At 41.1% G+C, this 27406-nt stretch overlaps 3 protein-coding genes across 3 annotated transcripts in view; 1 reads left to right on the top strand and 2 right to left on the bottom strand.

Moving 5' to 3' along the window:
* Nucleotides 1-4461: 4461 nt before the first annotated feature.
* sdf2l1 (stromal cell-derived factor 2-like 1) lies at nucleotides 4462-9596 on the bottom strand. Its single transcript, XM_077561808.1, has 3 exons — nucleotides 9272-9596; nucleotides 7063-7259; nucleotides 4462-6953 (listed from the first exon to the last, which is right to left on the bottom strand). The coding sequence occupies exons 1-3, from the start codon at nucleotides 9447-9449 to the stop codon at nucleotides 6663-6665; spliced, it is 666 nt and encodes a 221-aa protein (XP_077417934.1). The 5' UTR covers nucleotides 9450-9596; the 3' UTR covers nucleotides 4462-6662.
* Nucleotides 9597-10393: 797 nt separating this feature from the next.
* Nucleotides 10394-27406, top strand: part of top3b (DNA topoisomerase III beta) — a 72739-nt gene continuing 55726 nt past the window's right edge. Inside the window, exons 1-5 of the mRNA XM_077561384.1 lie at nucleotides 10394-10554; nucleotides 18419-18550; nucleotides 19638-19744; nucleotides 20808-20882; nucleotides 22561-22754. Coding sequence (XP_077417510.1) covers nucleotides 10485-10554; nucleotides 18419-18550; nucleotides 19638-19744; nucleotides 20808-20882; nucleotides 22561-22754 — 578 coding nt within the window. The 5' untranslated portion in view covers nucleotides 10394-10484. The remainder of the gene's footprint in view (nucleotides 10555-18418; nucleotides 18551-19637; nucleotides 19745-20807; nucleotides 20883-22560; nucleotides 22755-27406) is intronic.
* Nucleotides 11452-13151, bottom strand: LOC144049407 (interleukin-25). Its single transcript, XM_077562314.1, has 3 exons — nucleotides 13137-13151; nucleotides 12557-12729; nucleotides 11452-11680 (listed from the first exon to the last, which is right to left on the bottom strand). Exons 1-3 carry the CDS (start codon nucleotides 13149-13151, stop codon nucleotides 11452-11454), a joined length of 417 nt encoding a protein of 138 aa, XP_077418440.1.

Genomic DNA, 27406 nt, shown 5'->3' with positions numbered 1-27406 from the left:
TTGAAAGATGGGTTTTGTAGTGCTATACTATCTGAAGTGAATTACATAAAAAGTGAATAATGTTATGCCCCCAGGTGGACCAGTGTATCAAGGCGCAACATTAAACATGATCACACAAAATCCAGGAACCAAATAGGAGATTTAGAAAAGAACAAGATCTTGACAAGGAATAAAAATGACTAATGAACATTTCTTAACAATAGATTAACATTCTGTGTAGCCAAATTGAGAAATAGTAGAGTGCAGCTTAACCATAAAATGGAATTATGATAAAATATAACTGGATTTTAATCGCCCCCTTCTTCCTCTTCCTGATCATCTTCCATATTTATATGGATTTCATCAGCTGCCAAGTCATCCTCATCTGTTTTCTCTTCTGCCAAGAGATCGACAAGGGCTTTGGGGATGACATCACCCTCAAACCATTGTGGTTCCAACTTGCCAGTCTCTGTGTTAATGTGAAATCTATGGTCGAGACTAGAGGGGATGAGATCTCTGGGTAGTGCTCATGAGCCCTCTTCCAGACACATACCTGGAAGTTGACTCTTCTGATGTGCTGGAAGGTGCTAGAAGGGTCTCTCTGTTGACCTCTCCACCTTCCCACCTTGCAAGAGGGTCCTCTTTCAGCACATAAGAAGAGTCAACTTCCAGTTACAGCGGCTTGAAAAAGTATTCATCCCCCTTCAGTTTTACAACATTTTGGCATGGTATGACCACGAACATAATTATATTTCATTGAAATTTTATGTGAAAGTTGAAGTTTTTTCTAATTGCTAAAACACAATTTTGCAAGCGAGGCTAGTTTTATCAAAATGCTTAACACAATTCCCAAAACCACACACCCGAACTGCAAAATCCCTCACATATCCTGCAAAATGTAAGCACTGCAATCAAAACTACATATAGCTTTATCAAAATCAAACTTTTGTACCAAGTGGCACACACATCGTCATTCATGTTACCAGATTTATGTCTAATCAACTACACGTAGTACACAGTGATAATGAAAAGCACTCTCATCTTTATATATCTGTATGCGTTGCCATAATACTAACTATAATAGTTCAAATTGTAGAACATTCTTCAGATTGTTCACATGCACAAAAATATTTGAAGATACACACGTTGTTGAAACTTTTCAACATTTGAAATATACTTTTTTTCCCCACCAACAAGTCAGTGCAACATATGCACAACAGATATGTTTACACTGGAGTGAACAATATATGCTCGCGAAAGAGTAAACTGAAAAAGAAAATTGCAGAAACAATATATATAAAAGAGACAAAACAAAAATTAGGCAACAAAAATTAGGCAGCCTCTCACATTGTCAGCCCATGGTTGATGACATGTTCATGCTCTGATTTCATTTGAAAGTTGTTGTTTTCTTTGGCCATGAACTCCACTACCCCTACCTCTCACTCTTCATCCCCCTCTCATTCTCACCCACGCTCTTTCTCTTCATCTCTCTGCCACGTCTTCCATGGTTGTGTTAAAAAAAAAAAGGTTCTCACCTATAGTGCTTACGTCCTGATTGAGGTGGTAACAATTAACCTGTGTTTGGCCAGGTGGTACATATATTGGCCAATTAGCTAATGTAGTGTCATTTTGAATGGCAGTGTTTTCAAATGGCAAACATGTGACCTTATGTCAGATTGTTGAGTCTTATGCGGAGAACCGTGTTCAGTGCATTTAAAAAGTGCCAATTTGAATTGCAAAATGTATGTAAATCAGCAAATGCATTTAGAGTTTTGGAGACTTGAAAAGAGATTTTGCGCTCTGTGTCAATTTAAATAACTTTGCTATACATGTTATTTTAGTATTTTAGCAATTGGAAAAAACTGTAAACACTAAGTAGCACACAATCTTAAATCTCGTGTATATCTTATTTCAAACTTGTTTTATAACTAAAAAACTGAAAAGCAGGCTGTTGTTTTTTTGCTTCTTAACCCAGATAAAACCGAAATGTTGATTGTCGGTTCCGCCCGGCATCTGTTTACAAAAACCTCTTTAAACCTTGATAAAAGTATTATTAGCCAAAGTAACTCAGTAAAAAGTCTCGACGTTATATTCGACCCAACTCTCTCTTTTCAAATGCACATTAAAAAGATTACTAGAACTGCTTTTTTTCACCTTCGTATTATTGCTAAGATGTGTCCTATTTTGTCTGATGGTGATGCAGAAATTATAATTCATGCGTTTGTTACGTCTCGCCTCGACTACTGCAACGTATTACTCTTAAAAGTCTGCAGTTAGTACAAAATGCTGCAGTTAGATTTTTGACGCCGACGAGAAAGTTCGATTATAGTACCCCAATACTAGCCAACTTGTATTGGCTTCCGGTTTACTTGAGATGTGATTTTAAGGTTTTGTTACATACATATAAAATATTACACGGCTTAGCGCCTTCCTATCTCGTTGATTTAATAGTACCGTATGTTCTGACACGAAACCTTTGTTCGCAACACGCTGGTCTTTTGGTGATTGAAAGAGCTAAAAAGAAGTCCGCGGGTTCTAGAGCGTTTTAAATTTGGGCTCCAGTGTTTTGGAATGCCCTACTCTCGGAGGTTAGAGACGCTACCTCTGTAGAAACGTTTAAAACGCGTCTTAAGACTCATTTCTATACTCTTGCATTTGGATGAATGATATGTACCCGGTGACTGCCGCTGCTTTCTTTCCCTCCCTTCTCCATGGCTTGGAGAGGGAGTTAGGTGTTAATAACTGATTTGGATGCTGCATTACGGGCTCTGTGCTGGTTGACCGGTATGCAACCCGGGGAGGACCATCACCTTGAAGTTGCCGTCATGGAGATAGCTGCGCCGACCAACCGGGCTGGATCTGGATGGATGTGATGAATATCACAAACTATGTACATTTTTGCCCATTCGCATCCATTGCAGCCTGATCATCCTGGAAGGGGGATTACCACATTTCTCAAGATTTCTCATTTATAGCCAGTTTTTTTTTATTTTAGTTTTTCCTTGCCCTCTTGTGGTTCGATTAGGGGATGTCGTTGATATTTGTCAACTGCGGGCATGTGAAGCCCTATGAGACTCTTGTGTGATTAAGGGCTATATAAATAAATTTAACTTGACATAAAATTCTAGTGAAATATATTTGTTTGTGGTTGTACCGTGCAACATTTTTTAAAAACTCAAGGGGAGTGAATACTTTTGCAAGACACTGGATGTGTCTGGAAGAGGGCTCATGAGCACTACTCAGAGATCCCATGTATGGATGATGATCAGGAAGAGGAAGAAGAGGTTGGTTGAAATCTTGATATATTTTTATTATAGTTCAATTTTATGGTTAAACTGCACTCTACTATTTCTCAATTTGGCTACACAGAATGTTAATCTATTGTTAAGAAATGTTCACAAGTCAATTTTATTCCTTGTCACAATCTTGTTCATTTTTAAATCTCCTATTTGTTTCCTGGATTTTGTGTGATCATGTTAAATGTTGCGCCTTGATAACCTGGTCCACCTTGGGGGCTTAACATTATTCACATTTTATGTAATTCATTTCAGATGGTATAGTACTACAAAACCAATCTTTCAAATATTAACCATTTTATTTGAATGCAGAAATATAGCTTAATCCCATTTGGAATGGTAATTCTAGAATTTTCATTTTGTTTCCGATTTAGGGTACAGTGGAGTACTTTGGTCATAGCTCCTCTAATACTTGTTGATTATGATTAATCTGATTTTGTAAAAAAAAAAAAAAAAAAGTTTTATTTGTAGTTTCTGTGAGAGACCACAGGAAGAATAGTTTTCACTATTGTAAAAAGTTTGAAAACTATGGGGATCTAATTTTAAACAATAAAATCCAGATAGCTCATCTTGGATTTAAATTGAAGGTTATAAATGCGGGAAGTTTTGAAAATACATTTGAGGCAATGATATGTACAATAAAATGTTTGAAATGCATCACTTTTGACAGTAATTTGTCAGGCGGAGAGACATTTTTTGGTCTTTTAGAATATGTTGAGGGTGATATTTGAGAATTGAAATACAGGAAGCCCATGGTTATTTTCCTGCTAGTTCCCCCAAGCATCGGGATACACCATGCAAAATTTTAGAGTTTTCTGACCATTTATGCAGTTGCTGTACTTTGTCATTTGCAATTACACAATTTCGCCAGCTTTTCCCAAAACGGCCCGAGTTGGAGGTGGTCCCTATCAACTTTTTCCGGCCTATACGTCCATGTCCCGTCTACAGCCCCGTAGTGTTAGGCATGTTTTCAATTTGAATCATTCAGGTTTCACTTTTGGTTCTATACGATTCTAGATTTTCATTCATTCATTTTTTTTTAGCATTTGTTTTGTAGTTGGTAAATTCACTTCTACTTCATTTTTGTGATTGCAGCATTGCTTTCTCTGGATTCATCTCAACTGTGGAATGGATTTTTTGAAAGGAAAAAAACATTTAAAAAATAAAATGAGAATTACGTCACAAATAATTGCTTTTTGTTTTATTTCAAACTTAAAGACAGGCTTATACAATTAAAATTTTCCTAAAACACATTGCAAATGAGGTTCATACCAGAGAGCCACACTGTTCACTTTTTCCTATTCCCAGGTGTCCTAATAAAATTATTGTAATATGATTAAAAATTACAGCAGTTAAACACCCTCTTTTGACAGCTCTGTCGTACATTGTTCCATCAGTGTCTTCAACTCCAAACTGCAATAAGTGGCAAACTACGAACCTTAGAGTCTGGTGACTTTTATAATCTTTCTTGCTCATTCAAACTGTTTGCATTATTCTGTACTTTTTTTTTTTGTTAACATATTTTTATTAAGCACAGAATAGAGTAAGTAGTAGGCTACAGTACAAATTCCAATAAAAAACGGTATGCATCTGTACACTTATATTATTAAAATAATAAAAAATAACTACATATATATAAAACAACAGAAGCATCCAGCTGCCCGTCTGGGCCAACATACGTAAATCACTTAAACAAAAAGAAACAGACACCCAAACCTCATATCACCTTACAGGTGAAGACAATCACAGAATGGTAGCCATATTTTGTTAAAGGTTGAGAGATTATCAGAAAGAATGAATCGTATCCTTTCCAGGTGAAGTGTGTTTATAAGGTATTTCAGCCAATGTCTTGGAGATGGTGTGTCCTCCTTTTTCCATTGAGAAATTCACAATGTTCTGCACGACTCAAATTCACAATGTTATCCGAACATCCAAGAATAATCACCAAAGCTTCAGGTTACAACTAAATATGAAGGATTTCAGACATTTCAAAAATGTGTGTCCAGTATCCAAGAACCTTTGGACACAGAACTTAACTATGGCTGAGAGTGTGAACATTTCACACAGTTGACGATGCAATATCCTTAACTGGATTAAACAGTGCTTTGCATTACGAGAGTATCTATTAATATACATTATTCCATATTTCTCAGCAGTAAACAATGTAGTGACACTTACAGTGCATATAGGTACAAATGTTTTTATGGCTTGTTGCTCAGTGCACCTGCTCCACACACTCTTCATATCTATCAGACCCTTCCCTTCTGGGCTCCTCCCACCAGTAGTGTACACGTCAACACACGTCGGAGGTCAGACATGACCAAATAGTTGTCTCAGGCTATGTCGGCAATGCCTGTTTGTAAGGGTTTGAACTGGCTATCCTGGCTCATGTCATTTTGGTCAATACTCAAGAGTACTCATGGCCACCTGTCTCTACTTCAGTGTGTCAACGTAATTACAGCTTTACATTACCAGGATGACCAGAGGCCGAGCTCAGGGGTAGATACTTGTGTTTACATAACCTACATCAGGATTGTTTTCTCAAATGATTTTATTACTCTTTAGGCATGAAAAAAAAAAAATCACCTTCATTTTTTTGAAACATACATTTTTCAAGGTAGGTATTTGCTAGCATGTTCTGCACCTGACCACTACAAAACATAAGGACCAGGGTCTTTACTCTAATATGAAGACTAAAATCCATAAAATATTGCAATATTAAAAATCAAATGAAGAAAAAAAATACTGCAGATTATTTTGTATTTTGAGTATTTTCAAAAACAACAAAGTTACAGCAACACTAAATGTAGTGGACTCATGATCAATCACCATTCCTACAAATGACAAAATCAATTCTTGGATATTTTAACAATTATATTACTCAATAGTTGTTGCTTGATGTCCCAATATATATTTTACTTGCAAGGGCCTCCTGGAATAGAAGGAATAGAAACGTATTCCTTCCTTGCACGTCACATCTGAACTTCTGTCGGCTTTTTAAAAAAAACAAACATTTTGCACTTATAAACGTTGATCACTGGATTGCATGTCAAGACTACACTAGTGTCCACTGGAGGGGGTAATGGCCAACTTTGGCAAAAATATTAAATTATATAGGAGAAACCACAATTTTAATAGCTGTCCACTGTAGTGACCACTATCCGTGAAAGGGTTAAAAAAACAACAACATCTGAGCCCCATAAAGACAGGAAAAAAACCTGCATATTCTTGGATCCTTGCATGTGCCACATCACTAAAAATGCCAAAATGTTTTCCCTTTGGCATACCCATCTCTATGCATGATCACCACATACCGTATATCACAATTCCTTGAGAATACAAACAAAAAGTAATCAATCATGACTTTTGTGATTACTGCTTTTAATTTCAGAGTTCACCGTGATGGGTTGATTGATGGAGTGGATCCTGGCTTGGCTGGATGAAGACACCTTCCATAACCTGCCACCAGTTATGCTGGTTTGGTGAGGTCATGCCGTGTACTTCCCGTTGGCCACGGATTGGGGGCCCATACTGCTCACCTGTCACACTCAGGAAAACATTGGTACCTACGTGTTTGAATCGCACAGCATCATTACGCTCCCAGTGGACACCATCACATTGCACTGTCCAAACGTCCAGATCATCGCCCTCGCCATTGTCTCCAAATGCGCTGACCTCCTGTAGATAGAGCAGTTAGGTATATACAGTATATATTAGCACGATATCAAATAAATTACCTGTGCTGGGATATACAATTATGTCCATACTTTGGGCATGTATGACGCACCTGATTATTAGATAAGGGGGAGCTGAAGTGGTGTGTGTGAAGGTTGCGGCCAGTCTTCATGTGTGTGAACCGTATAGCCTGACCACACTTGATTGCTGTCCCACGCTGGCACGGATGGTTGGCTTTTCCTCGTATCTGCCAATAACTGTTGCCATCATCTGGGCTCTCAACTCCGGTGACAGACTGCTGTCCACTTCCTAACATTTACACACACGCACAACTCTAGTGACCATGAAGTTACACTAACTTCTCCCATAACTATGATGCTACAGTCAAGCTACAGTCACACTAAGATTGCCAACATCTATTAAAATTAAAAACATAAATATATAAACATGAATGCATTTAATTTGAAATTTTTTAAAATTAATACACGTTATCATGAAAAGCAGAGGTGGCAAATCCAGGTCCAGGTGCTCGTTTACCTGCTAGGGAGCTAGCTAGCGTGCACAAGGGGCTAAAGCCAAAATGCGGCGGGGTTTTTATTTTCTGGACCTGGATTTGCCACCTCTGATGCAAAGATTGTACTTCTGGGGGGAAAAATATATATTATCCTAGGGTTGTATCCAGTAAATTTAATCCAAATCCGATATTAAATTGCAAAATAAAGGTCCTGGTTAAATTGAGTTGATCAGGATGAACATTGTCATCAGCAAACTTCACCAGGTGACAGTTAGGATGTGAGGTCCTGCACACAATGTACAGAAGGGATTGTGGCCCCTTGATTAATTTTGGGACATATATTTTTTTTTGTGGGGGTGAAGGAGTATTATAAACATGTTTCCTCTACTACAATAGACCACAAAATACTCTCGGCTCTGCACCCCATTGTTTTCAATATTTATTTATTTAGTTTTGGGGGAAGCAAAATCAAACCTCTAACCTTGCCTGCAAGCTGAATTTCCGCAGCATTTGTGAATTCACAAACACCTAAGAATCTCAGATTTTCGCCGATCTGAACTACTGCTTGTTCGAACCAATCACAAAGCAATAGTGTGTTGGGGTGGGGGATGCGGAAACAAGTAACACCAAGGTCCTGGGAAACAAACAAACCTAACATGACGACACCGGTGGACGAATGCATCAACGCTGCAATTAATCTTGTTCTTGCAGAATTATCCACAATTTCTTATTTGGAAGAAGAATAGCTAGGGGTGCTTTGTGCATTTTTACCTGTTAAAGATTTTTTTTTTTACCTACGACGACAACAACGATGATGACATTTTCATCCATTGCTGGTTGGTCAAAACAAAAGTTTGGTAGGCGCGCACAAGTTGCCGCATTTCCCAATCAGCTTGACGTATTGTATTGCATACCCTTAGTGATTCACATTATCAATCTGGCTCTTGCCAGGTTAGCAACCCTCAATTCAGTTCAATTATGCAATGATTTTCGCTATTCACGGGCTGGCGCATTCGCTATCCCCTGCATATAGGGCATTCCCAATGTACAGTTTTATGTTGTGATATCACCCTTTAGCACTAGATGGCAGTCATGCTTCGTTGCACTTTTATTGGACCTTACACTGCCTTATACTAAGATGTGAACATGCCTCATAATTTTTTTGCAGATTCGGAATGACATGCAGAATAAACATAGTACCTCAATAATATAATTTTGATTGAGTTGATTTTTGTGGGGGGTGGGGGGATGAAACACAAAATGAGTTCTTACACTTAATGTTCGTGGGCTATGAAGTTTCCTACGCTCTGGACGAGTCGTGAAGGCAACACAGACTTTCTTTTTGTAAGGTACCCACGTTGGTTTTGGCGAGGTTACAGCCGGCAGTAACTTTCAAATTGACATTAAAGCTCGCCGCTTGGCCTGATCATTTATTAAATGCTACAGTATAAACAGATATTAACAAACTTTGCAGAGGCTGGGTTGGTCTTTCCAAGTGGAGAGTGGCCTGGCTGCAGTCTTTCCAGCACCATACTATTAACGATATCTACTCGATCGTGACACTGAACAGGTTAATAGAAAACGCTATGGAAGCGTTGACATACGTACACAACAGTTGCACAGTCTTCCCCCTTAGCTTAAATTGGCGGCGTGACAACAGGCCATAAACGCAGAATTAATCTACGTTCATGAGTAAGATTGTTTTTTGTTTTTTTTATTAAATCAATGAAGAAGAACAATTACGTAATAAGATTCTCTCTCTTTTTTTAAACATTAATATATTAAATCAATGAACAGGAACAATTACCTGACCCGTATTTGACATCGTGGGAATGTAGACGGACGCTGTGTTTGGTGTTCAGGAGTTTTACCAACGAACCGCAGGTAACGTCTTTAAACTCCGTCTCTCTTCCCTCCAAATGTGACCACCACAGAAAAAATACCATCGATTTGAGAAGAACTGCGTAGCTGATCTCCATCTTCATGACTCTATTCCGACGGTACAATACCAAGAAAGTGTGAGCGAAGCGAATCAAGTATAAAACGTCACAGCTGGGTTTAGCCAATTGTAGCGTGACATGCAACAACACGGAAGTACAAGGGCCCTGTTCCAACACCCACACTACACCCTACCCTACGCTACGCTTGTCAAGTGTACATTTTATAGAGGTGCACGTAGTGTTCGAGAGCGCAAGGTTACAAGCGTGCGGAAATTGCAGAATTAGAAAAGTACATGTGAGGTCATCGACTTGCGCCACTGTGGTCGAAATGCGTCACCGATCTGTATTCATCAGTGGGGGGAAAAAACAAAAAAACATTCGGACACAGCCAGAGATATGTATGTTTGTCAATGCACCATTTGCGGCTACTGTAGCTATCACACACCCCACAAAAGCTATCAGACTTCCCACTTTAATCAAATGCAGCATTTGTACAGCAACTACTTTAGGACAAAATGTGTAGGTGACGCTAAAACTTCGATTAAAAATGCATACTACAAATATGAATTGAAATATATTCGATGCTTATACTTATACTTACAATAGTAAGCCTACTTGTGTATGTATTTTCTTCTTCTTATTTTTTTTTTTACAAACTTTAATATAACAGCTGATAGACATTTTGAGAGTTTGTGGATGCAAATTCTGCGTAAATGAAATGTTATTGCTACGTGAAAGCGTTGTTTTAATAACCTTAAATTGCATTAGATTAAATTGCTCCTTGTAAATAATCTATAGCTAACTATAGACAGAAAGGTATTATCATTATTTGTAATATTATTAATCGAGCAATGGTAACAAATAATAATAATAATAATAATAATAATAATAATAACAACAACAACAACAACAAGATGCCAACTCCAGCCCAGTAGATGGTGGTAATGAATTTTTCAAGGAGCATTTTCAATAATTATCTGAAAAAGCTCACGAAGAAGATAGTCGTCATTTGAATGTAACTACTTGGTACACGTAACTATTTGTTTCGCACTCATTTTAATTTATGCTGAAGACTACAAGATGAGGACCGTACTGATGGTGGCAGAAAAACCTTCCCTGGCTCAGTCGATTGCCAGAATTCTCTCTAAAGGTCTGTACAGATTGATAATTTGTACTACAAAATTAGGCGTTTTTTATTGAGTGAACATAAATGTACAATTATATTTCTAGCCAGGTGACAAAAGTCAGAAAATCCGTAATTTGTCCACCCTTAATATTAAATTGCAAACGTTTTGCCAAATTTGAATGTACAGTATAGTCAAATACTTCATTTGATCGTTTAATCGACATCCGTACGTGATATGCACAATCCCCTAAATCCGTTGGAAGCAGAGGGGATTATTTATGGCGCAAGTGCCCTTACTTGCATGCACCACATTATTTTATTTGAGAACATGCCGACCGAGCTTTGTTGTTTGTGCAGGAATAGCTTCAATCTGTCTATACGAAGTGCATATTTTGCCGTGACCGGCAATTCGCCACTTACCGCTATTTTTGCCGTGAGTGAGTAAGAATTTCTTGCAGCCAACCGGGAGGTGGAAACGAGCCGTTTTGTTTCACGTGTTTAGATAAGAATTGGACGGTTATTGATTTGCCAGGATTTAAATAGGTAGAAGACGCGATTGCTGCATTTGAAGAGACACAAAGTGTCTGATAACCATGCTTTGAGGGTTATGGTTAGGTTCGGCTGATTATTATTATTTTGGTTGCAAAATAAAATGAAAACTTCGTGAAAACACATAGTTGGTGAAACATTTATTTGAGAAAGGCATTTAATTATTTTAAAGTGGTTGACACCAGGCAATTGGCATGGTCTCAATTGTGAGAAAAATAACCAATAATATACAGTATGGTAATTTATATTTTCTGTGTGTATTGTAAAATCTTCATGAATCGATCTAAATTATAACCCTTCCTTTCATGAGTCCTCTCAGCAGACACATGCATCACAATTTACACTAGATGACAATTCCACCACCAGTCCTGCTTAACTGTGCCTGGAAATAGCACATATACAAGCTATGGTGATGAGTTCAAAGTCCAAGGAGTAGCTTGCCGCCGGGAAACAGCTAGGGTTCTTCTTGAGGACGGGCATCCTCAGGGCTATAGGTATGCTTTCAAGACCAAAAGCGTTGTCGAGCCCTCTGCAGGAGTGGCTTGTGTGGCACCTGGCTTCATGTATCACTTGAGGTACCCGGTTCAAGTCGATGTTTTCACTATGCATAGGGAGCAGAGTAAGACCAGAAATGCATAGTGAGCAAACGCATACATACATGAATGCTTCACTTAATTAGTTAGGCTTTGTTTAAAAAATCAAATAATCAATATTGAATCGATTTTCCTTTTCCAGCCTGATAGTGATTCATAAAATGATGAATTGATTATAATAATATATCTATTTTTCCCCCATAAATTCATAAGAAAATATAATTTTAAAGGCCGTTTTTTTTTTAAATTTTACTGTTTTCTTGACATTTATGTTCACATGAATTTAAGTGTATTTTCTTACATTTATGAAAGACCTGACTTAATGCACTTTAAGACAATTCAGATTATTTTTTAATTTTATTAACAATTATTGAATAAGAATTATTATATTATATTTTCATCTTATCCTTGTTGATGTCAATGTTTGTGCAACACTTAAGTGATTTTAACACGTGTTACTTTCATTAATAAACTAAATCATTCAGAAAAAAAAAAATAAAAAAATAAACTAAATCATTTAACCACCTCGGCAAAATGTCATTTTGAATTTAATGTTTGTGGAGTTTTTATCATGTCCTTGATATTTGAGAAAAATTGACGTTCCAGAATTGATCAATATCGGAACGAATTGAAGTGAATTGGATTGAAAAAAAAATCGAATCGAACTGAACTCTTGTGAATTGAAAGCAAATCGATTGAGGAAATTAGGATCGAGACACAGCCCTAAATCCAATACAGATGTGTTTTACTATTACTTCTGCAACACTGCAAATCCATCTGAAATAATAAATACACTGACACTATAACAAAAATAAGCATTATCTTTGACAGGGTTTTAAGATATAAAATTACAAACGTCAGATCAGATCTCTTGCTGTACTCACACATAATTCCAGGGGGCAATACTGCGCTCATTGATGTGGCTAGGCATATTGACCAACTGGCTGTAATCATGCAAGCTGTACGTACAGATTGATTCATCAATACATTGGCTCTGCAGTGGTATAGCCAGGCACCAGTGGGCAACCAGCAGGCACAGCACAAATACACGCAGCAGCTGGACACAGAAAAAAATAGAGCTGGATTTTGTTGTTATTTCTTTATAGTTGTGTTTGAAAGGTACACAATGAGCACAACTATAAATGTACAAAAACTAAACGTTGCTTAATGACACCAAAATGCTATGGATCGTGACCAAAAATCACATGCACTACTCATGTCAACCTTAGCCTCTGAAAATCTCAAAACAATTGCCACATTGTTTAGAATTTTATGGGTATTTTTCTTTTTCTCACTATACACTGTGCTCATAAGTTTAACTTTCAAGCACAACTGTATACTTTCAGTGCTGTGTTTGCAGATTAGTAATAACTAGTTACTAGTTCCCTGAGAAGAACCTGCACAGACTAAGAGGTATAGGTGATGGATGGATTTATCAACAACATGAATGTAAATGTCACGTACCTGAATCCTTTCCATTAGTGATTGTCTGGGGTAGGGCAGGACACTGTAAACTAGATTTTTAGGTTAAAGCTTGTTGATGTTGCAGACTGCTGTTTTTTCCCTGAAGTTATAGTTTGTCTTTGGTCTTCACTGCATCCTTTGGCTGGAGTTTTGCCAGTCATTCTTGTTGTGACCCTTTTTATTTGTGTGTGTGTGTGTGTGTGTGTGTGTGTGTTTGTGCACACGCACGGACACGCGTGCAAGTCATGAATTTTAAAACGTACTCATGATTTGTCATCAGTAAAACTGAAATGTTGGTGAGGGGACATATTGGTCACTCTATTTCATATTCACATGTCCTTTATCAATTAGTATTCAACCTTGAGGGAATAATTTTATTCACAGAGGATGCAACAACATAGCAAAGGAGTGAGCACTTTTCATTACCCCCTCACAACCCTGTAATGGGACATACAGTATGTATTCAATAACTCTAATACAGCCTTGGTTCATCATTACGAAGGATGATGTACTCACTCTGTTGATGTGTTTTATGTATTCATGAACTTTTTTCTTCTTCTTTGGAATATGTCACTGCTATGGCCCAATAAACTAATCGGCCGATATTAGCTCTTTTTTGTGTGTGCTGATTTAAATTTTTCTAAACACATTACCACATCACAACATAAGAAAATATGACGTTCAAACATCCCTTTGCAAAAAAAGAATGAAAAATCTTCCATTCATCCATTTTCTACCGCTTATCCGGATTGGGGTCGCGGGGGCAACAGCTTTAGCAGGCAAGGCCAGACTTCCCTCTCCCCGGCCACTTCTTCCAACTCATCCGGGGGCATTCCAAGGCATTCCCAGTCTAGCCAGGAGACGTAGTCTCTCCATTGTGTCTTGGGTCATCCCTGGAGCCTCCTACCTGTGGGACATTCCATTCCCAGACCACATCACCGGGGAAGCGTCCAGGAGGCATCAGAACCAGACGCCCAAGTCACCTCGTCTGGCTCCTCTAATGGTGGAGTTGTAGCAGCCCGACTCTGAGTTTGTCACGGATGACCGTGCTTCTCACCCTATCTCTGAGGGGGAGCCCGGACACCATGCAGAAGAAACTCATTCCAGCCACTTGTATCCAGGATCTTGTTCTTTCGGTCACGACCCACAGTTCTTGACTATAGGTGAGGGTAGGAACTTTAGATCAACCGGCGAATCAAGAGTTTGGACTTTTGGCTCAGCTCTTTCCTCACCATGACAGACTGATAGAGAGTCTGCATCACAACTGTACCGATCCGCCTGTTGACATCCCGCCCCATGGTGCCCTTGACACTCGCGAAAAAGACCCCGAGATTCTTGAACTCCTCCTCTTGGGGCAGGAGCTCATTCCCAACATAGAGAGGGGACTCCATCCTTTTCCAACTGAGGACCATGGTCTCAGATTTGGAGGTGCTGATTTTTATCCCAACCACTTCAGACTGCGAACTGCTCCAGTGAAAGTTGGAGATCATGATTCATGCCTTGAAGAAGCCAACAGTATGTATGTAATACTGACGCCACCAAACAGGACCCCGCAATGCTTAGGCTGCATTTAGAAATTCTGTCCATAAAGGTTATGATCAGAATCAGTGACAAAGAGCAGCCTTGGCGGACGGTCCAACTGTAGGGGCTAAGACAGAGATAGGCAAGTTCGGCCCTAGAGAGCCACAGCCCTGCATGTTTTTGATGTCTCCCTCCTCGAACACAGATGAGAGGCTCCTGCAGAACGTAATGATGAGCTGATGATTTGAAACACCTGGGTTTGGAGGCGGAGACACTGAAAAACATGCAGGGCTGCAGCTCTCTAGGACTGAACTGGGCTAAGCTAACGCTTTAAGCCACTGTGATGTCTTACCGGAACGTAGTGTATAATTGATGACGGGCGTGCGAGATCGAGAACGGTTAAAAACTGTTTCCGGTTCCCACTAAAACAAAGGAAAACATATACTTAAATGAAGTCTGTCCAAAAACAATAAAACACACATAATCTGCTCCTACACCAACCCTAGCTGGAAACCAATCTGTTTTACTGCTAGCAATGCAAACCAAACTCTGACATCTTTGGTATTGGTACAGGGACCAAGCAGACCCTATCAGGAAGTTTGGTAATCGGTACCCCGTACCACCGAAGCGCCCAAAAAAATTTTATTACAAATTTTATGGCGACAAGAAAACAGTTTGAGGGCATAAAGAGGGTGTGAGAGAGTGTGGCAAATGTCTTTGCAATGTTTTGCAACACTGAATGAAGCTGGCCAAAAAAGCAACACTCGCCCACCATTCCTTATCCCTGACTTTAGAGAACGTTTAAGAAATGCTGCGACCTTGAACGAACCCTGATGTGAACGAGCCCCTACGATGACACTTTTTAGTTGAGCAGCTTTAGTAGTATAAATAAATACTAAGTTTTGAAAACACAAATTGTTTTAATCATGATTTCAATCAATCAAATAATTGTGATTGCTATTTTTCCATCCCAATTATGTACTCTAACTTTATACCGTACAGCAGTTGTAAACGAGTAAGAATGGTTTTCTTATTGACACAAATCTATACAATAACCTTGTATACTTCATAAAATTTGTTGATAAGGTCATACTATATGGACTTATCATTCAAAGCAGAGTAAATCTTAATAGCAAAAGTTTGTGCGTAAGTGACACCCATTGAAAAGGAATGGAAGGATAATTTTATGCATTATTTATATATTTAAAAATAATCAGCAAATCAATTGTTAATTGTTATGTTTTTTCTGCCAAAAATCAGTATCGGCATCGGCCCAAAAAAGCATCATCAGTCGGGCCCTAAATAATAGAGCTCAAATGCAACTTTCTTCTGTCTCATTTTAAGGCAAGACGAGGCAGGGCAAGTTTATTTCTATAGCACATAGATCCGCTCATACACAAGCAAATCAACAAAAACAGCAGTTAACATTCAGAAGCAAAGCAGACAAAACAAAAGAAGCTTGCAAATTTATTAAAAGAACATACTGTTAAAACATTAGACAGCAAACTTTAAAAACATTTTAGAGTAAAGACATTTTCTAAAATTATTTAAAAGAAAATAAATATTTAAATATGTTTAAAATGACTTAATCAAAGGTATAGGAAAAAAAGCTAATTTTTTTTAAAATCTGGATTAAAAGCATTTACACATGGAGCTGACTTCACTTCTGTTGGCATTTTATTTAATTTGTGTGCAGCATAACAGCTAAATGCAGCTTCACAATGTACTTCATTTCATTTTATTAGTTTATTTAACAGGGTCAATGCAATCAGACATAGACGTTAAGCAGAGCTAGCAGCTGATGTTGAGCATACAGAGTTTAGCAAATGCTAATTTACAACCCTTGTCCCTGGTTGAGCTTTTGCACTTAATACACACTTCGAACTATGGGTTCCACTAGTTGACCCAAGTATGTAGATCTCAGAGTCCTGCTGGGTGTGTTTTCAATCAGAATTTCTTGAATATATTCAGGACCCAGACCATTCAGTGATTTATAGACCAGTAGCAGAATTTTTAAATCTATTCTACAGCTGACTGTGAGCCAGAGTAAAGCCTTAAGGACTGGATAGGTTCTGATCTCTTTGTTTTGGTCAGAACTCGAGCTGCAGCGTTCTGAATGAGCTGCAATTGTCTGATGTTCTTTTGAAAGAGTCCAGTCAGAAGACTGTTACAATAATCAAGTCTGCTGGAGATAAAAGCATGGATACGCTTGTCTTGGTCTGCTTGGCGGATGCAGTCCTTCTGTCTGGAGATGTTTTTCAGCTGGTAAAAAGGCTGTTTTAGTGATTGATTTGATTGCTGAAGGTCAGGTCTGAGTCTATTAGCACCCCAAGATTTCGAACTTGGTCTTTGGTTTCTAAAGACAGTGACACATTTTTTCTTTATTGCCGAAAACAATGACCTCCGTTTTGTTTTCGTTTAGCTGAAGGAAATTTTGCTTCATCCAGTTAATTTGCTCTAGACAGTGACACCATACGTTAATTGAATTGCTGTCATTTGGGGACATTGATAAATACAGTTGTGTAACCAATATACATATATAAGTGTATACGTAAACATTTGTGTATATATGTGTAACTGTATACTATGCATGCACGCCATCACACTGCTCCTGAGAGTCCAACAGGAACAGTCAATATTTTTTTTAATTGCTATTTTTTTGGTATACGGTATTCTTATTTTACTTTCGTATTAATTTAAAGTTTTAATTTTTAAAGATTGAAATTTAAAGATTTTAATTTCTTCAGAATTCAAGGATACAAATATCTAGTATCCAAATATACACACACATTTCCATATGTACAAAATACAATGCCTGAGGTCCCAGGTTAGCCCACTAAAGTCCCAAGACTTGTGAACATAACAAGATAAAATAACTATGATGAAGGTAATGTAATGCGTAAAACTGAAAACGAAGGGAGAAAATGAGCAAAAGGCTTGAATTATGAACTATAAACTAACACATTTTTGGAACAATCAACTTAATTAGAAAATTTTACGTTATGAACTGAACTAGTTCATTTTAAAATTTGTAAGCTGAATTTTGAACTACTTTGTATAGAACTCTGTAGGCTGCAAAGATGTTTAATAATAATAATGCATCAGACTAAATATAGCGCTTTTCTAGACACTCAGACGCTTTACAATGGAAATGGATACATTATATATGCACTCACACATTAACACTGTGGTGGCGGTAAGCTACTTAAGCGTAGCCATAGCTGCCCTGGGGCAGACTGATAGAAGCGTGGCTGCCAGTGTGTGCCTACGGCCCCGCCGACCACCACCAAACATTTATAATGAACCCAATAAAAATTGTACTGTTGGGCATTTCATGAGAAGTTTTTAGTCTTCCTTATACAACTAATGTGATCATGATCATCATCATGTCCAAGCGATGGCGTTACTACTGTGTTTCTGCCTTTCGGCAAGATTCACAATTGCAGTAGAATTATTAAGCGGATCCAGGGTTTTTCCTGCATTCAAAATTCGGAGTTGGCCACCTCCAGCTAATTTTTATGCCGCCCCCACAGCCAGAGAGAGCGACTAATATCGCTCACCACAGCGCTCCAGCTGTGTTGATTGAGCTCAGCAGCAATGTATTATATATTTTTTTCAAACCTAACCTTAACGTCATGCTTGCTTGGAACGACATGCACTAGGCATTACTGACACCTAATTGTAGAGACATGTAAAGCATACATGCACACTGTCCTCATTCAATAGACCAATGCCTGTTTTTTCTCCTTTTCTATGTTTAGGAAACTGTATCAGCCGAAAGGGGCTTAATGCATCATGCTTTGTGCATGAATTCACAGGCATCTTCCAGGGTCAGACAGTACATTATAAGATGACTTCTGTTTGTGGACATGTGATGAGTCTGGATTTCATTGGTGAGTATTATTTGTATTGTATCATAGTAATAATAATGCATCAGATTTATATTGTGCTTTTCTGTAGCACATTCAAAACTAAGTAACCAGTAACTGAAACTGACTGTTTTTCTGAGTCAGTCACCTTCATTGAGGAGCATAGGGTGTAGTGTGGGTATTGAGACAGGGCCTTATCATGTAAGTCCACGCAAAAATTTCTCACATTGCTGACAGTGCATGTCTTCCGGCCTGCTTCAAACCCCCCTCCTTTCTTCCCTCCTCCTGCATGGACGTGTGCTTGTGGGAGAAGAAAAAAAATCATTGAAGGCAATTAACTTCAAAGAGGCTGTTCGTTTACACAACTCATAAATGTGTCATAAATGCCTATTTACAAATGAATATAAATGACGCCTCCGTATCGATACTTGTATCAAAAAGAGTCCCACAAAGTAGATATATTGCCGTATTGATTTTTTTTTACCACACCCCTATTATTAAATATCTGTTTCAAAATTTTATGAGTCTGTCTAAACTGAGTTGATTTGAGGGAGTGGGAAACACACTGACTCTCTGGAGTTTTGGAAGGATATCGCAGTGCAAAGCGCTACTACAGGTATTACAGTTTTATTATTATATTAGTTTTATTGTTACATGAACTGTTTTGCCCCACTAACCCCATCTTTGAGTGTCAAGTTAAAGACCTGCTAACATATTTTGCCATATTTTGGAAAATCGTGCAGCTCTATCAAGTGTCGTCAAAACGCATTAAATTCAGCAGGCCGGAACATGTAATCTTATTGTAATGAAGACTCTTGGTATTTTTTTTTCCAAGTGAGCGAGAGTACTTTCCCTCCAATTTGGTCATTTTGCTTTGACTGTGTTTAGCTTCTGGGAATTCTGGAGCATGGAAAAAAGTGAAACAAAATTGTCTCCTCACTATGAAAAGTGAATTATGACTCTTCATTTGTTTAACTTTAATAAGTTTGCTTAATGCATATCCAGGCCAAGGTATGACAGATTCGTGTGGCATGCATTTAATGAAAATTACAATGTTTTAAGTGTAATGATAAAATATACAGAAAAAAATATATATATCTTGTTTTTCAAGCTAAGTACAACAACTGGGACAAGGTGGATCCTGCAGAACTTTTCAGCAAAGCTCCAACAGAAAAAAAGGAGGTCAACCCCAAACTCAACATGGTGAAATTCCTCCAAGTATGTCAAATATACTATACTGTACGGTACCGTATTTTCACGACCATAAGGCACACCGTATTCAAAGGCGCAGTCTCAGTTACGGATGCTATTTATGTATTTAACACACACTATTGGGCGCAGCCACACTTAAACATACCTAGCTCAACACATGATAGCATGCGTTCACGCTAGACATACGCTAGCATGCATGCTAGCGTATGTTTTTAAAAAGGCAGCAGAGCAAAACTGAGTTTCGTTGTACTTTATTGAAGTACTGTATTTAACAATGTAAACAGTGAGTTTGGTTGTACTTGAAGTATTTAACAATGTACTCGCGTTACTTTTGATCAATCCTCAGACACAAATCCCTCAAAGTTCTCATTTTCTGTATTTGAAATGAACAGCTAGGCTAGTTCTCTATCAAATACTCCAGGCTCACTCTTGTCTTTGTCAGAGTTAGTCTCGCTTCCGTGTGGCTCCTCAGAAATGATGCCGGCGTTTGCAAAAGCTCCAACATTAGTGCAAGCAGAAACGTTTAGCCCAAGTTTGCACAATCCATTCACAAATTGTGGCGTAACTTGCTCTAGTCTAGCAGTTCTATAAAACGAAAGCAGTGAGCACCATGACGTCCTACTGTATCTTATATACACACTGTATCTTATATACAAAAAAAACTGGCCCTGGTTGAGGACTGGCAGGCATGAGAAACTGAAAGAATCACATCATCTTTCAGTTGAGTCTTTCGGGTTCTCATGCCTGCCAGTCCTCAACCAGGGCCGGATTTCCTGCATATAAGTAATATGTCGGCACTGCTCCGCTTGACTGTCGGCAGAAATGCTCCCACACAGACAGTCAAGCGGCGTGCTTACCGAAGTCGCACAACAACATTTACAGATTTTGGAACTGGGTGCACAAAAAAGATGCACCTCACTATTATGTGCACCGTCAATTTTTGAGAAAATTTGGGACTTTTAAGTGTGCCTTATAGTCGTGAAAATACGGTATATGTGTCTAGGACCACTGACCAGTGAGTGTGAATGGCACTTTTTATCTTTGACGCTTTACCATGCTCTCTTGTTAGGTTGAGGCCAGAGGCTGTGACTACTTGGTTTTATGGTTGGACTGTGATAAAGAAGGCGAGAACATCTGTTTTGAGGTCAGACCATCTTCATTCAACAACAATTTGTAATATTTCAGTTTTTGTGTGTTTTTTCACATTGTATGTTGGGAGTAGAGTATAAAATGTACAGAGTGGTTCAGAAAATGGATGGATGAAAGTAGATATCAATATGCAAGATTTCTATGAAATTCTGCCAGTGTTAACATTTTCAAATGATCCATTCTACAACATTCCTAGAAGATCAAAATGTCCCATCACTGGTGAGCTGTCTTTAGAATAGGCTACCCATGTATTCCTTGGGCGCTAACTGGAGCAAGCAGGCATGATTTTGGTGACCCCGGCACTAGAAATAAAATGTATTATTTTTATTATTATGGACATTGGCCTTGTTTCTCAATATATATAATACTCTCCACAGTCCACAATGTAGATTTGCGTTCAGAATTGCAGTTACGGGAGTAATGCGTCTCAACTGGGGACAGGACAGCATAAATTTGCTGGAGGCACTTTCTGAAGTTGCCAGTGTCGAGTGTCATGCAGTGTTTTCTGAAAGTCATACATACATGGACAAAATTGTTGGTATTCCTCTGTAATGAAAGGAAAAAAATTGCGGTGATCATAGAAATAGAAAAAAACAAAAGTAATAAAAAGTAAATGAAAAGTAACACAATAAAATTTGAGATTGCCTTTGAATTGTGGTTCAACAGAATTATTTTAAAAAGAAAAATTCATGAAACAGACCTGGACAAAAATGATTGTCGCATAATCTTTTGAGTTATCACTGCTATCAATCTCTTTTCTCTGCTATATTTTTATTTTCATTGAGACCTCGATGGCTGCTAGCTCGTCGAGAACAAACTGCGCCTGTTGTTTCAATTTTGAAGGGTTTGTTCTCCAGATGTCATGTTTCCGCTGATCTGCAATAGGATTTATATCAGTGCTCATAATATACTTGGCAATAGCCAGATTGATAAATGTGATTCACTCAAGCGAGTTCTCCACAATATCAATCTGGGACTACTCCACTGTGATTTGCTTAGGAAAGGCGTGACATTTTGCACAAAACTTTGAGCTGATTGGACGATGGGCCAACTGTGCACGTCTACCAAACATTTCTTTTGACCAATTACGGCAACGGATATGAATGTCATCGTCATCGTCATTGTCATAGAAAAAAAAAAAGCATGAACATCTTAACCAGCTAAATCTGCACAAAGCGCCTCTCGCTGTTTTTCTTTCAAAAAGGTATTTTTGTAAGAACAGAATTAATTGCAACGCCACACATTCGTCTACTGGTGTCGTCATGTTTGGTTTGTTTGTTCCCCTTTGGCACTGTTTTCGTATCCTGCCCCTAAAAGACAAAAATGGTTTGTGATTGGTCCAACCACCCCCGTGGTTCTCCTCACATCAGCGGGCTCGGGTACAAGATGGATTCCCGGGAGTTTGTGAACAAAGCTACATAATATAGACACTTTAGAATAGTCCAATGTCGTGCTCTTAGTCCAATGTTGTACTTTTAGCCATTCTCGGATAATTAAGCTGTGTGTTTTGAGTCACGCTGCCATTCAGCAACCCCCGCACACACACACACACACACACACACACACACACACACACACACACACACACACACACACACACACACACAAAATAAATGTTCTGTCAGTATTGACTCACGTGATTGAAGTTAACTTTTGAAAATCTTTTTTCCAAGGTTCTAGAGGCTGTACAACCGGTGATGAAGGGGGCCATTCGGGAGCAGACCATTTACCGTGCCAAATTCAGCTCTATTACTGACACTGATATCTGGAAAGCTATAAATAATCTTGGAGAACCCAACCGCAATGAAGCTCTTTCAGTGGATGCACGCCAGGAACTTGATTTACGCATTGGCTGTGCCTTCACTCGGTACATTGTTTTCAATAGAGCCTAGCTTTGTGTGCCTCAATCTATCAAAAATCATTAAGACTACAGTAGCGGCATCAAAGTTGTTTTAATTGTGGCCGTGTTATGGTTGGCTTCAGGTGGAAGGTTATAACTGTGAAACCAAAAATATTTCATATCACATAATTATCCCTTCACTTATTATTACCATATTTGATCAACACATTGGTGAATAACTACTTTTCTAAATTTGAAGTCAAGAGAAAATTGTGTCACTCAGGGGTGGTGGATATGGCTTAAAACTTATGTCACGATATTTGAAAGAAATTAGGGGTGACAATATTTTTGACGATATTGGTAATAATTACTGAACAATAGATTCGTGATTGGTGCTTCGGAATAATCACATTTTTATTACACACAATATTTAAGCCACCCTTTTCCCAATTTAAATGCAAATATAGTGAGCGAATAAGTGACTCATCTTGAAAAAAAATTATGAAAAATGGCCTGGTAGGGTTTTCCCTGCTAGGTCTAATTGTAACATAACTACTTAAAGCTTAATAAATAAATACAAAGAAAACACAAACTTTCAGAAGTCAGTGGGACCCATACTGTGTTCTAGCACATTTTATTTATTTTCTCCTGTTTGATTGATGCTCGTGTTGTAGAGGCAAAAAAACTTCACCTTTGGTAGCAGCCAGTTCGTGGCGTTATACTGTGCACATCGCAGGCAAATGTGTTGTTGGAAAATGTTTTTTTCCTCGTGATTGTTTAGGGTTAGGGTAACTGTAGAACCTGGTGAAGGTGCTAGGCGATGATCAGGAAACAAGCGAGACGTATAGGACGGTTAACTTGAGAACCAGACAAAACTTTGATAACGAAAGCAGCGTTCGGCTATAATGTGACATCCGCCCCACCGGAGCGCCAATAAAGACACACGGCGCTGACAGACAGAGCGTGGAGCTCCCCCACCCACTTAGTGAGCAGGAACACCGTTTTCCGAGACAACCAACAAAGATCCACAGCGGTTTAAAGGGAGACCTGCACAGCGCGTCAAGCACTAAGTAAAGGTCCCAAGCGGAAACACAAAGTGGGTCCCGGTGAAGGCGAAGAGCCCCCCTGAAGAAGGAGGCCAAGAGCCTTTGGCAACCCACTGTTTTTCCATCAACAGGAGCCAAAATGGCCGCTACGTAAACCTTGAGTCTAGAAGGGGTGCTACCCTTATCCAAAACAGACTGAAGGAACTCCAAAACAGTGGGAATTGGGCACGCCACAGTGTCCAACCCGCAGCCGGCACATCACTCCCCAAACAACTTGCATACTGCAAACGAGTGGAAGGAGCCCTGTTATTTAGGACCGTATGTCTGACAGAGGCTGAGCAGTCCGTCAGCAGCAGGTACAGCGCCTCAGCGGCCAAACACACAGGCGGAGTCGACGACAGCAGAGCCAACCGGTCAGGCTGAGGCCACGGCTCGGAAGAGCAGAGACTGCGTAGAAGAGCGAACCAAGTCCGGGCCGGCCAAGAAGGGGACACCAACAGCAGCGTGTGGCCCTCCAGAAGGACCCTCTGAAGGGTCAGGTGTATGAGGGGGAGAGGCGGAAAGGCATACAGAAGGCACGCCAGCCTTATGTCAGAGCATCCTGGCCCAGGGGGGCTGCTGTGGTCTCTCAGAGAAAACCAGAGAGAACAGTGAGTGAGGCCCTCGGAGGCGATGAGATCGACCGACGCCTTGCTGAAGTGACTCCAAATGGCGCGTACTACCTCCGTGTGGAGACGCCAATCCCCCGGAGGCGGACGATGGCCGGAGAGAGAATCCGCCACCTGGTTCACATCACCCGAGAGAAACACGGCCTGTAGACTGGCTAGGCGGCGGGTGGCCCATTTGAGAAAGTGCTGGGAGGCCCGCACTAACTGGGCCGACCTTGTACCACCCTTATGATTGATGTGGTAAACGGTCGAGGTGTTGTCCGATCGTACCAGCACGTGGCGCCCCTGCACGCAGCTCCAGCACATTGATGTGCAAAGCGTCGTACCTCGCCGACCACTGGCCCTGAGCCATCTTGTGCTGCCAAACGCGCCCCACCCGCTGAGGCTGGCATCAGTGGTGACAACCTTGCGGCGTGCCGGCACCACACCTAGTGGTATGCCCGCCGACAAGAAAGACCGGCGGCTCCACAGTGCAAGAACAATCAGGAAGCGACCGGACACACAGTGCCACCATCGACGGTCCAGCAACTGGTCCAGACGGTAGCTGTTACGTCACCCTTGTAATGGTCGCAATGACAGCAGGCCCAGCTGGACAACCTCCGTAAGAGATGTCAGCTTCCCAGCAGCCGCAGAAAGAGGATGAGAGGCAGCATTCTGTTGACACAAAAGAGACAAAGTGGAGAACGTCATCTATCCTCTGATTGGAAGCTCTGGCTGTTATGGATATGGTGTCCAAAGATATCCCAATGAAAGAAGTCCGCTGAGAGGGATATAGAAAGGACTCCTCCAGGTTAACCGTGAGGCCGAGTCGTGACGAAGAAGCACTGATGTGTCTCGGAGCGCCTGAGCGCTAGATGATGTTCAGAGCAGCCAGTTGTCCAGGTAAGGGAGCACCTTCATGCCTCCCGACTGCAGGGGAGCAAGGGGCGCCTTCACAAAATGGGTGAACACCCTTGGAGAGAGTGCTAGGCTGAAAGGGAGCACCCAGAACTGCCAGTGACAGCCCCTATAGGCAATGCGGAGAAACCGCCTGTGGTGAGGCGCAATAGGAACATGGAAGTAGGCGCCCTGCAGTTTGACGGAAGTGAACCATTCCCCTCGGGCAATCGTCCGCAACATGTCAGTCATAGTCAGCATGCGGAAGGGTAACACCCTGAGGTACCGGTTGAGGTCTCTCAGGGCCAGGATAGGGCTGAACCCGCCTGTCTTTTTGGGAATGAGGAAGTAAGGGGAGTAGAATCCCCTGGGATGCGCCAAAGGATCCACTGCTTCGATAGCGGACTTGGCAAGGAGGGCCGCTAGCTCCTGATGTAGAGCCAGGGCCGGGTCGTCGATGATGTTTTCTCTGACCCAGCCGGAAAGTGGCGGCTGGCGTAGGAACTGAATCCTGTACCCATGGGTCAAGGTCGAGATCACCCAGGGGTCCAAAGCGAGAGCAGCCCAGCAGCTGAGCTGCTGACAGGAAATGTAACCGACGGTCGTCCCCACTGTCTCAATCTCTGGACCTAGGGGCCCGTTAGGGATGAGGCATAGAGTGGGCAGACCGGGGCCAACTGGGAGACACACGGGAACGAAAGTCCATGATGGGTGGTCTCTGCCAGGGTCACTGAGCACTGGAGCCCCCAGTGGGCTATGACAGAGGACCGGCTGGGAGAGCAGTCCCTATAGACCTCAGAGGAGCGTAGGGCCTGGCAAGGCTGGTGAGCTTTAGCCTGGTTTCACAAGCACGGACCATCCGTTCCAGCGCCCCTACCTCCGCCGAACTGAAAAGTTCTCCAGGAACCATAGGGAGGCTCCATAGCTCCCTCCTGGAAGACTCCGCCAAGGGAGACTGAGCCAGGCAGACCTGACGGCGCGCCTGGAACAAGAACGACAAACACCAGCCGTGCTCCCTAGATAAGAGGGCAAAGTCTCTGAATGCCATGCTACAAAAGGACGCCTCCTCCACATCAGCTTCCTGCAAAGCCACAGAGAGCGCAAGCAGAAGATGAGCCGGAGGGTTACCTAGGCGCGCTGCAAGCTCCCCCGCATTATTTGAACTAGTGAGCAGGCCATCCGTTGCACGACATTAAGGGTGAGGGCACCTCACAGCCTGTCTTATCGGTCTCCTCAGGGGAGACAATGAGGAATGTCCCAGTGGACTCCACATTAGGCATACGGTCCAAGCTGGCAGCCGGAGCACCCACATAGTGGCCAGGGCACCGGCGAGAGCCGTGAGAAAGTCCCTGTGTCACCCCTGCAGGACTGAAGGTCCGCCAGATAGTGATACAGTGACAGAGAAAGGAGAGGAGGCATGGCCTAATGTAGAGAGGCCACACTCAGGCTGGCTGAGTGAGGTCAGACAAATCCAACTGTGAATGCCTGAAAGAGCTAAGCAAAACAGCATGCACCAAATCCACTCCAGACGAACCAAGTAAAGAGGGTGGAGAGGGGGTGGCAGAGAAAAGCGAGCCCGGGTCAGAAGCCACAAAAGGACGCCCACTCCCCCAGTCCTGGAAAAATGACCCAGAGGCCACAATGGAGACTGCATCATCATCATCATCATCATCATCATCATCATCCTGGGTGGGCACCGGCAAAGGCGCAGCGAGCAACACTACATCAGTGGTAGAACAGAGCCAGTTTCCGTCCGTCCGTCCGTCCGTCCGTCTTCTTCCGCTTATCCGGGGTCGGGTCGCGGGGGCAGCAGCTTTAGCAGGGAAGCCCAGACTTCCCTCTCCCCAGCCACTTCAGCCAGCTCCTCCGACCGGACCCCAAGGCATTCCCAGGACAGCCGAGAGACATAGTCTCTCCAGCGTGTCCTGGGTCGTCCCCGGGGCCTCCCGGCGGTAAGACATGCCCGGAACACCTCCCCAGGGAGGCGTCCAGGAGGCATCCGAACCAGATGCCCGAGCCACCTCAACTGGTTCCTCTCAACGTGGAGGAGTAGCGGCTCGACGATGAGTCCCTCCCGGATGATCGAGCT

This window comes from Vanacampus margaritifer, chromosome 3 (genome assembly GCF_051991255.1).
Source record: "Vanacampus margaritifer isolate UIUO_Vmar chromosome 3, RoL_Vmar_1.0, whole genome shotgun sequence".
Classification (NCBI taxonomy): domain Eukaryota; kingdom Metazoa; phylum Chordata; class Actinopteri; order Syngnathiformes; family Syngnathidae; genus Vanacampus; species Vanacampus margaritifer.
The sequence above is the reverse complement of the archived record's forward strand: the minus strand, read 5'-3'. Positions and strand labels throughout refer to the sequence as shown.

Coding starts and splice junctions, on each gene's coding strand:
- sdf2l1 (XM_077561808.1), bottom strand. CDS start 9,449: ATGAAGATGGAGATCAGCTACGCAGTTCTTCTCAAATCGATGGTATTT. Junction 7,260..9,271: donor CGATGTCAAATACGGGTCAG/GTAATTGTTCCT, acceptor TGTAAATGTTAG/GAAGTGGACAGCAGTCTGTC. Junction 6,954..7,062: donor CCCCCTTATCTAATAATCAG/GTGCGTCATACA, acceptor CTCTATCTACAG/GAGGTCAGCGCATTTGGAGA.
- LOC144049407 (XM_077562314.1), bottom strand. Junction 11,681..12,556: donor ATTGCCCCCTGGAATTATGT/GTGAGTACAGCA, acceptor CCCTATGCATAG/TGAAAACATCGACTTGAACC.